Source organism: Ruditapes philippinarum, unplaced genomic scaffold (genome assembly GCF_026571515.1).
Source record: "Ruditapes philippinarum isolate M1 unplaced genomic scaffold, ASM2657151v2 ctg2989_1_1_1_1, whole genome shotgun sequence".
Lineage (NCBI taxonomy): Eukaryota > Metazoa > Mollusca > Bivalvia > Venerida > Veneridae > Ruditapes > Ruditapes philippinarum.
Window position 1 is genome coordinate 64,380 of NW_026853568.1, and position 11,221 is coordinate 75,600.

Consider the following 11,221-nt stretch of genomic DNA (forward strand, 5'->3'; position numbering starts at 1 on the left):
CTACAGACGTTCCTCCAATGACTCTTTGATAACATCTTTCACACTTTCATCTTCATTTGTGGTAAAGAACACCCACGCATCTATCAATACTTTACATGGAACCTTCTCATCAGCATTTGGATTGAGAGATTGGAAGAACTTGTTGAGAAGGTCAGTATTATCTTGACCAGTACCCATGGATGCTTTCACAAATGAATCCCTTGTCATCATCCCGTCCCCATTGATGTCGAAGATACCGATTTCTTTTTTGAAGCAGTTTTTCATGCGTTCGATGAAGGAATCTTTGCCGGCTTTATAGTATTCGTTTTGCATATCCACAAACTCTTGTTGCGTTATTGAGTCTTGTTTCCCTCCAAAGTAGTATTCGTCTGTTAGTTCCTGCAGCTCTTTGATCACTTTTGCCTTACGAGCAGGGTCCGTTTGTATTAGACCTGTATACCTCTCCCTAATAAATTAAAAATAACGTAAATAAATTTCAAAATATATAAACTTTTTACTAAAATATATAAACTTTTTACAAGACATTCTAAAGCACATGACACAAAAATGTATATGTTATAAGTTTATTTACAAGTCTGCAAATGCAACTTAGATATTTTTAGTTTTTCATAATGTCAGTTTCAATGCAAATTAATGCAATGTACTAAAATACAACTAGCGTGAAAAATATTTTATGCAAAATTTGGAAATTGCTAAAAGCTTTTCCCTTTCCTTTTTTTTGAGCTTTGAAAGAAAAAAAAACAAAGTAGTTAATTTTAGTTTTTTTCTTTCAATTTATTTATGTTGAAAAAATGTTAAACCCTATATTTTTAATGCGGGGGAAGGGGCATTTGGAGTCTTCATCCATCTTTAACCCCAAAAAGTGTAAAAATGATTTTAAAAAACCCGTTGGTGGATTTTGAAAAATATTTTTAAATAAATAAAAAAACAAAAAAACCAAAAAAAGTAGATTAAAAAAATAATTTTAACTGGCCCATATGTTTATCACCCTTTTAAAAAATTCCCCCTGTCCCCTTCAGCCCGAGTTGGAAAACCAAAATTTTCCTTTTTTTTTTTAAAAATTCACTTGCCATTTTGATCTGAAATATTAAAAATTAAAACGATAAAAAAGAAGCAGGATGTTAACTTACATTAGGTTTGTTCATTAAACAAAGGCCTAAAACGAAATAACATAAATGAATAACTAGCATGCCACTTGACAATGTTGATGCAAGTTCCAACATGCACATAATTATATTTAAACGTAGTTGACTTGTGCAGCAAATGTTTGAAAAATAAAATTAGAGGCAGCGAGAAGTTTGTTTATAAAATTGCATATAGATTTCTAATTTGGGTTGGGAGGGTGGGAAATAAAATATTTTTCTCCCACCTTTCTCTTCTATGTCAAAACGAAAAAGAACCCCGTTTTTAGCTTTTGGCTACGCTATGACGAAATTTATAATGACGTCACAAGTACCATGCGGCCACCATGTGCGTAATTGAAATAAGGTCTAAAGATTTGTCGCCCTTGGTGATATCTTCTATCATTTAAAGACTTGAAGTGACAGGAAATCTAGCATGCCACTTATGTGATGAAATTAATAAACTTTTTTCGTTTTTGAAACATTAATGTTGACTGAAGACTGTCATATTAGCCTAAGACCAAAGGCTAATATTACAGTCTAAAGTCCAATATTGAGGCCATTATGAAAACACTTAATGATTGACAATTTTATTAATGAACTAGTCTACACATAATCTAAAAATGTTAAGTACTAAGTGAACAAAAATAACTTATATAAATGTGAAATCTGTTGTTGTGATATGGCACAAAATATATCGGAAACCTATATTGAAGCAATTCAAAATGAGGATTTTTTAAATGAAAACAACAACAGATTTATAATGTCTGTGCTGGAGAGCCAACCTAAATTTCCAATCTCATAATAGCCGAGTTTTCTTATAAAGGCCGTATTTTTTGCATAATGCCCTTTTTTATGTCAAATCTGGGGGAAAACTTATTTTAACCCTTTACCTTTGAATTTAAAAAACGTCCCCAATTTTTAAACAATTTAATTTAAATAAAAATAAGATTTTTATTTTTTTAACTGTTATAATTATCTTTTTTTTATTTTCATTTAAACCCAAAAATTGGGAAAAAATAATTTTTAACCCGAAATTACCCAATAATATGTTTTTAAATACCCGGGGAGATTTATAAAGGGTACTAAAAATTTTAAATTTTAACTCCCCGTGTATTAAAAAAATTCGTTTGGCCCAGAAATGTGAAAATTTTGGCCTTTTTCAAAAGTAAGGTACTTTTTTTGTGTTTCCTCGCTCACGCATATCTTTCCCCAAAAATAAAATGCTTTAATAGGGGAAGTGTGAAAAAAAGGAATTAAACCCTTTCCCTTTGGGCCCAATTTTATGGATAAAAAAAAATAAATTTTTAAACAAAAATTTTATTTGTTATCATATTTAAAACAAAAAGAAACAGAATATTTAAATCTCATTACTGGGGATTTTAAAAATTTTTGTTGATAAAGAAACCAAAAAGTATAAACCCTTTTAATGAAAATTTAAATTTTTTCACAGTTCGAATGATTTCATTTTTCTAAAAATAGATCATGCATTGATAAAATAAAACCCCCAAGTTTGAAATCGTTTCCTTGTGCTTTCTATATCCCTGAAAATGGGGTGTTTACAGGTACTGTAATTTGTATTTTAAACACTGGTTAAAGTTTTTCCCGTATGTTAAAATTTTTCATAATAATGGGGTTAATATGTTGGTTTTAAATCCCATTCGCCCATACAGCGTTTCAAAAACCCTTTTTAAATTTATAAAAATCTTTTTTGAAGCTAAAAAATTTTAAAATTACATTTAAAAAGGTTTACTCGGTTTGATGAAAGGGTAGTGAAAAAATGGAAAATATGCCCCATGCAGGTTGAATGGTACTCAAATTTTCAAAACTTTAAAAATTCCCGAAAAACCCCTTTGACATGAGTTAAAAAAGATAAAAAAACTGAATTATAAGTTTTATCATTATTTTTGATTTTTTCTGTTTCCCCTGCCCCATTGGGTTAATTTTGGGAAAAAGTAAAAATGTCGTGCTTTTTTCGTTAACTTTATGGTTTTTGCTTACCACCTTTTTTAAGTTGGGGCATGGCGTTGATAATTATTTATTTCCCTTTTTTGGTTGGCCCTTTTTAATTTCATACTTCAAAAGCATTTTATAGTTGGGATTTTTTTTTTTAAAAGTGGAGGTTTTTAAAAGAGAGTTGCTTTAGTACAGGAAGGTTAATGCTGAATGAAATATTCAAATTCATGTTTATGTAAAACATACAAACGGGCATTATCAATTTAAACGTTATTTTGAAATAAACTATAAAAATCTCGGAAATTTAACAGGTTAGATGTTTCAACGGTATGCAGATATCAGATGTTCTGTTTTCCCTTGAGATTTTTATCATATTTTTGTAAATTGCTCTTCAATCTCGAGCTCTTCCGCACGTAAATGATTGATGACTGGCTGAATAAATATGCAAGAAGATAAATCCTCCAATTGTGTTCCTATTTAATCATGCATTGAATATAAATCCCGTATAAACCTTGCCTGGATTAGGATTCGGTATGGTATTGGAAATGAACAAAACGTAATATGAAAATTTCTAAATAAAGGAGTAATGCCAGAAGCAAAGAGGGAAAAATAAAAAATTCAAGTACAAACTTTATTAGAGTATGAGGATGTTAGGTCGGGTAAAATGCTAGTTCAAGGGTTGGCAATATACTCCTATCACCCCAACAGTCATGTGTTAGTTATTTTATTAGACCGAAATACCTACAACTACAATAGCAGTCAAGGAAATAAATAGAATACAAATCATCATTTTTAAAAAAAAAATAATTATCGGCTATACATTTTGGATCCTGAATCGCGCACATACCAACTGAAATATCACAATTTTTGGCAGTTTTATGAACAATTGGAGACACTTCAAATATATAATAATTATATAAAAAAATGTAAATTGGAAAAACATATAAGCCGCGTCACGACAAAACCAACATTGTGCGTTTGCGACCATGCAGCATGGATCCAGACCAGCCTGCGCATCCGCGCAGTCTGATCAGGATCCATGCTGTTTGCTACCCAACCCTATTACAAGTAGAGAAACTGATAGCGAACAGATGGGATCCTGACAAAGCTCTGCTCCATGCAACAAGGCTGGTCTGTATCCATGCCTGGTTCGCCCAAACGCCCTATGTTGGGTTTTGTCGTGACCGGCGGGTCAATTTTATACATTTTATTATATAGTTGGGGTAGTAAATTTTGACCTTGCTTGACAGATTGATTTGAAACTGAAAATATTTTAAACATTTTAACTGTTTATTATTTCTATATTTACGTTTTTTAAATAAAATTTGAGAATTATTTTAGAAATTGATAGAAATATAAAATTATTAAGATATATACGTACACACACGAATTTATGCATATAGAAAACACTCGTTATTCGTGTGTTTAGTTTTGGGTCAATAAATTAAAAAAAATACACTAGAGGGAATAATAAAATTAGTTTTACTCAAACTCGTTAAAAAGTTAGTATTAAACATACACTAATTTACTATCCTCTATTTGTCACATACCCGTGCGATTCCGTAAAAATGGTTTGCACGGCCGTGCATATATTTACACTTGACGCCATTTGCTTTATATAGACATGTAAATGTTAGCGTCACTCTGTAGGTGCGTCAAAGAAAAAAAGATTCTTTTGCACTTTTAACAACCTTTATTTTGGGTATGTGACTTAACTATCTCGTGGCCACGACTTTGTAACTCGTGGCCACGACATAGAATCTCGTTCCCACGACTTAACTATCTCGTGGTCACGACTCCGTAACTCGTGGCCACGACATAGTATCTCATGCGCACGAGATAAATAAAAACACACACATGTCACCTTTGCGCCACCGTACGTTCATTATGGTGGCTGATTTCTGCCATTTTATGCCTTCGTGTTGTCGCCCCTAAAAAAACGAAGGCAGAGACATGAAGACAGGATAATATACTTACTTATCCTGTTTCGCCTTTGACTTTTGAGGGAGCCGACAAAAAGGACACAATATATATTTTATGCAAAATAACGATATTTTAAGATCATTAAATACGAGATTTTCGTCTGCAAAATTACATCGTGTCAGCGGTTAGAAATATTCCTATCGGCGCCCTATATTTGTTGTATGCCAGGCAAAGACACAATTATTGGTTAATTCATCATGCATGCCTTCTCAATCGGGTCGAAGACGCAACGACACGAAATACCAGAAACTCTATGACTGAGAAATTGTATAATGCTTACAATTTATTCACGTATCGGAATGCCTCCAATCCTCCATGAAGTATTGCTATAAAAGATTTATTTGCATAAAGTTTTCCCTAGAAATGATCAAAATTTTGTTTACTTTATATCAAATAATTACAAAAGAAAAACAGTCGGGGGGAAAACCCCCCTTTAATAAATGAAATAATCATTTAAAAAACAAGCATTCCAGATTTTGTATTGGATGCCCCGTCGAAAGAAATAGAAAAAAATTTGATAACCCCTCCCCTTGCCCTGTTATTAAAAAGTCTTAAACCCCACAAAACTGACATTCTTTTTTTTGGTATAAAAATATTTTTGAGGTAAAATTTTATTGTGGATGTTTTTTTTATTTAGGTTCCTCGTGTTATATGTTTTTTATTGTGCATGTCTTGAGAGGAATAAAGAGAGTGTATTGTATTGAAAATTGAACTTTAAACTTTGACATGTTAGGGATCTATGCATAATACATGGCTTTTTATTTTGATGACTTTATTCTTGATAAGCAGGTGCTATCGTGGATAAACGCAATCCGTGCCCATCAAAAGTAGGTAAACGACTAAGGAGGTCAACGGCTTATTAATCGTTCCTTCGACTGTATAAATAGTTGTTTTTTTATTGCCGTCTAAGAATTACATTGACTTTTATTAAAAGACAAATCACGTTGTATATTTTTATTGATTGAATTACTAAGTACTGAAAAGAAGTCTGAATTAATAGGTTTAGGTAAATATTTGCATTATGCTTCAAAACATCGAATTGAACTACTAAATGCTCTGTAAATCAATATATAAATTTGTCTCGTTGTATTTAAAGTGACATTGTTTATTTCTTGAAATTACTTGATAATGTGTCTATTATTGAAACATTGTTTAAATGTAATATAATCGCAGCATATGATTAAGTATAAATCCTCTTATATATCTTTAAGAATGGAAACGATTTATAATAGCTAAGTTCACTTTAGTACCAAATGGTGTTAATGTTCATTCTCCAGAAATATGTAAATTGAAAATTTGTGCTACAACTTTTGTTCATGTACCATGGTATTGTGTTTGATTGTGCTATACAAATGTAAGTGAAATGACATGACACTGTACTGAATCTATCTATCTATATATCTAGCTACCTACCTACCTACCTACCTACCTACATCACAAAACACAATAAACATCATATATATTAAACAACCACTTTATTAAGATAATACAATGTATGATAAATAACAGCAGGTATATGAAAATGTAATCAACTTTAATAGTAAATGCTTAGACTATCATTGTATTCTATTATATTTGGAGTTAGAATATCATCCATTTAAACAAATGACAATGCCTTTGTTCTTTACTTTGTTGAGTTTATATGTTTTACATAAGGTAATAAGCTAACAAAGAAATGCGAAATGCTTTTACTTGAGTGTACAATAAATGAATATTTTCAGTATTTACTACAATTCAATATGTAACCGAAGGAACAATAAGATTTCAAACAATTAAGATAAAACAAAAAGAAATTCAAAGTATTTAGAGGAAACAATTAAATTCCATAAGGATTTCCATATAGAATTCATTCGGCTTGTTTAATTAAAAGTGAAATACTGATTTAAAGTCCGCCTTCCAAATATTCTCTAAATAAATCGGGTTTCGAGCTGTCCTCGCTTGTTGTAAAATGAACCAAAGCATCAACGAGAACCGGTACTGGAATCTTCTGATCTTTCGGGCCAAATGACTGGAACAATTTAGCCGCCTTTTCGACATTGGCATGACCTGCAGCCTGGAACGCGTTCACAAAAACATCCTGCATAATCTAACCCTCTTGATACAAATCCATAATGTCACAATCAGTGTTCCATAATTTCCTCATTCGTTCAATGAACTTGTTTTTATCTTCTTTATACTCACTATTATTCATATCTACAAAAGTTTGTTCAGTCAAGGCTCCTGTTTCTCCACGAAAATAATGCTCTTCCATCATTTGTTTGGAGGCTGCTATAACTTCTTTCTTACGTTCCACACTCAAGTTATTAAGATTTGCAAATCCTTCCCTGAAAGAGGAAAAAAATGACCATGATTTATGCCGTCAAATCATAGTAATTACACCATTTCAGAAAACAAATCTTTTTTTTTTCATTTTGTATGCCTACAAGTATATTAGTACAAAAGAGAAAATATAAATACGTAAGGTTTTACAAAAGTCCCTTTTTTCACCTCGTCATCACCCAATTCTTGTATAATATGAAGCATTGGGTAAGAAATAGCACACGGGTGTACAAATAACCATAACATGCTACATGAAATTAGAAGAAAAAAAACGTTAATATAGTCATCACATATGTATGCACTGATCTAGTGATGGAGGATTCAGTCATCCGCCATAACTGGATGGGAACCAGTGGTAAATACCTACGGTCTATAAATTGTCCAAACTATTTATAACTTACAAAGGAACTGGGCTATTTTTTATTTAAGTTTTTAACCATCTATACTTAATACAAAATGAATTTGGAGAAAAACAAAACATAAAAAGAAAAATATCTGTTATACTCATGATTTGCTTCGGTGGCACGAGAAAATTGTCCGGTCTTGTCAACATCAAAAATTCCAAACCATAACCTCCATTTGTGGATCAAGTAATCATTTGCCATTTTTCTATGAGTGTTGTTTAAGCTATAAAAAGATGAACTTTTCGGATCAGGTAAATTGTTTAATATTTGAAACAGTTCATGTTTTTATTGAAATAAAAAGAAAATGGTCAAATAATCAGAATATGTAATAAACTAATTTGAAAAACTCTTTTACTCCTCTGACTGGTGTGAATTTATATTAAAAGCTTATATCTTCTATATACATATATGTCGTTTCATGGTTTCACGTTCGACTAATTGCAGCATTCGCGTCTTTATTGCGGATTGCCGCGCCAGTTACGCCCCGCTCCTCATATGTACATGCTTAATTGGGCATTCGTTTGGAACGCCCGATTGCTTTTTTCGTATATTCAAAATCTAGCTCATAGCCTGCAATTTCCATCTGGAGATTTATGTTACCATAAAAAGTATCTGTATTTTATTACATTTTTTTTGCAATACTGACAAATATGTATAATTATGTGGTAAAAAAACAACAGCAACATCAATTTATATATAATGAATACATGTAAAATTCTGTCAGCGAACTTACTTCTTGTTTTAAATATGATTGATGTTTTAATCCATTCAAATCTGACGCAGTTTGGTATTATTTAAAAACGCATTAACAAAGTATAGCATAGTACAACTTGTATCATATTACCTTCTTATATTTACAAAATGATAAAGAATATTTACATATAAAGGTTATCTAAAGTGTAGTGTATTGATAGCCTCTGATGAATAAACTTGAGACATATCATATGCAATCCTAAACATAAATTGTATCATAGTTTGGGGACCTTTCTGTTGAAAATGTGTCAGAGTTAAATCGTATACATATACATGCACAGTGCGTTTAACTTGGAGTGCAGGGATTTTCCCATCCTCTCCCTTTTGGTATTTTTGCTGGGGGTTTTCAAATTTTGACGGGAAGAAAGGGAAGGGGAAGAAAAATCATATTCAGAGTTGTTTGTTCTTTTTTGGGGGTTTTTTGCGGGGGTTTTTTATTTTGATTATATAAAAAAGAAAGAATCAAAAAAATCGTAACTTTTTATCTGAGGGCTGCCCCTGTACAAATCGATAGCTCGTATTTGATGCTTTTCTATTTTAAAAAATCCCTTTTAACATATAATTTTATTATGTAATTAATGTTGTTTTTTTTTAAGTTTAAAAAATTTTTCAATTAACGTTATCAACTTTTTGCTTCTGCTGTAAAAATTTTACCCCCAAAAAACAACCAAAAAATACAAGAACCAAATTTAAAAAGTTGGAAGAGCAATTGGAAATTGTTATTTATTTTATGCTTTTCAGTGGATTACTGATTTATCCGTGAAAATTATATTTGATAATTTCACAGTGAAAATTATCAAAATATAATTTCACTTTTTTCAATGACGAAACTACTTTTTTAAGATTTTCCCCATGTGGTACCTCAATTCTATTTTTACTGACAATTCTGACAATATCAGGCTGTTAAAAAAATAGCAAAGCTGAAATAGATAAATAACATAATTGTCAAAAGTAAAATAAAGAGAGAAAACTTACTTCTATTCCTTCAAATTCCAATCACAAAATTTCGTCTCTAAATTTTTTTGTTTCGTTTTTACAGTCTGAAAAATACATTCCTTCCCCATGCAAAACTGCTCTTGATGACATTTGGGCATATTTAAGTATCCTACGAGCAATAACTGCCGTATGCTTTATGAAAAATTGAAAAGCATTGACAGCTATCACTCGTAAAAATAAGTAAATCAACCCAGCGTTCCTTACAATGCCTTAGCAAGCTTCCAAGTTTTCCATTTTCCTAGCTCCTTTTCTGAATGTTTTCACTTCTGTCAACACTTATTTTTTGTCTGTTACAATCCTCAAATAAGTTTTCTTTCTTTTAAAAAGGTGTATGACTAACAAATCCAAATTATATCCTTCTGTATCTTACACAATTATTTTCCTCCCATGAAATACACGACTTTAAAAAATGGCTGCCGTTTACATTTTACAAAGCCAGGTCTAATATAAATTCGCAGTAAGTAACAGAAATATGGATGGATGGTTGGACTTTTTCTCCTACAAGAATTGTTTGTTTTTATTATTAAAACAAGCGATCATTCATATTTTTTAATAAAATGAATAAATATCACATTCATTTAACCTCCATTGGCGGACTCATTTTTCAGCTCAAGACTTCTTGTTTTTAATGAGAATTTCCCTCTAAATGGGGCTCTCAATGGGGGAAACAGATTTTAATATCAACGTTAAAATTATGGAAATTTCGTTTTAACTTGTTTTTAAGCATAAAATAAAAAGAAAATTTGTCTGTTTGTTGTGTAAGATGTAATTTTATTTCATCTCGTGAACTTTAAAAACAGTATTCTCACTCGTGGCTACGCCACTCGTGAGAATACTGTTTTTAAAGCCCACTCGATGAAATAAAATTTCATCTTACACACAAACAAACAAATATCCTCTGTTTATTCACTGGATAATCAGGCCCCTTGATAAGTATTATAAGATATGTAAAAGCACTAATGGCCGCAGATGTTTTATTATAAAGAAATAAAATATTTCAGCCTTACACAAATGAACGCTAAAGTTTGTCATTTATTTGAACTCGCTTGGTCTCCGTATGGGCCAAATTTAGTCTTTTGGTAATGGAAACACTTACAAGCCATTATATTTATGTGAAATTAACATAGGGTGCATGTAAAGCACAAGTCAGTGCTTTTCTTGCATTAAGGTAAATTTATGTTTGTTAGGTAATTCCGCATTGAAAAAACGGTTTGAAATACTTTTGCAAAATTGCGTTTTGATTTTGAAATAACCGAGGTCGTTGCGGTCAGATATTTTTACATGACATTTTGAGTCGAGCATCTTAAAAACGTGTAGCAACGGTGTGTGCTCACTTAATTTTATCCGTTACTGCATGTTTTCTCTTGAATTGTACACATTTGCGCACAATCTTTATGCAAGAATACGGTGTTGTAACTACAGAAATTTGTCCAACATTCCTAATTATAATGTCTTCAAAGGGATTAGTGATCAGAGACTTTCTGGTGAATTATTGCCGGATACAATGCGATCTCTCATTTGTCATACGAGATTTGTGAAATGAAAATACTTCTGGCAAAAATAACTTTTATAAAGACAAACGCCAGTCATGCGAAAGGCAAATATAATATGAATGTATTTTCTTATTACAACTTTACGAATAAAAGACCTGTCAGGAACCAGTTCGCACATGGGCCTAAATGAAGTTAA

General features: G+C 31.4%; 2 protein-coding genes across 2 annotated transcripts; both read right to left on the reverse strand.

Annotated features, from left to right (window-relative positions):
* LOC132737235 (uncharacterized) lies at positions 1-7,143 on the reverse strand. The gene is made up of 3 exons (XM_060724496.1): positions 7,015-7,143; positions 5,341-5,417; positions 1-445 (listed from the first exon to the last, which is right to left on the reverse strand). Exons 1-3 carry the CDS (start codon positions 7,141-7,143, stop codon positions 1-3), a joined length of 651 nt encoding a protein of 216 aa, XP_060580479.1.
* LOC132737227 (sarcoplasmic calcium-binding protein-like) lies at positions 6,519-8,135 on the reverse strand. Its single transcript, XM_060724489.1, has 2 exons — positions 7,884-8,135; positions 6,519-7,384 (listed from the first exon to the last, which is right to left on the reverse strand). Exons 1-2 carry the CDS (start codon positions 7,982-7,984, stop codon positions 7,147-7,149), a joined length of 339 nt encoding a protein of 112 aa, XP_060580472.1. The 5' UTR covers positions 7,985-8,135; the 3' UTR covers positions 6,519-7,146.
* Positions 8,136-11,221: the final 3,086 nt, after the last annotated feature.

What these genes read in the sequence shown, in the direction of transcription:
- LOC132737227 (XM_060724489.1), bottom strand. Translation starts at nt 7,984, where the DNA reads ATGGCAAATGATTACTTGATCCACAAATGGAGGTTATGGTTTGGAATT. An exon ending in GCCACCGAAGCAAATCATGA is followed by an intron (nt 7,385 to 7,883) that starts GTATAACAGATA and finishes TTCCTCTTTCAG; the next exon opens with GGAAGGATTTGCAAATCTTA.
- LOC132737235 (XM_060724496.1), bottom strand. Translation starts at nt 7,143, where the DNA reads ATGCAGGATGTTTTTGTGAACGCGTTCCAGGCTGCAGGTCATGCCAAT. An exon ending in CGGTTCTCGTTGATGCTTTG is followed by an intron (nt 5,418 to 7,014) that starts GTTCATTTTACA and finishes GATCATTTCTAG; the next exon opens with GGAAAACTTTATGCAAATAA. An exon ending in TTCCGATACGTGAATAAATT is followed by an intron (nt 446 to 5,340) that starts GTAAGCATTATA and finishes TTAATTTATTAG; the next exon opens with GGAGAGGTATACAGGTCTAA.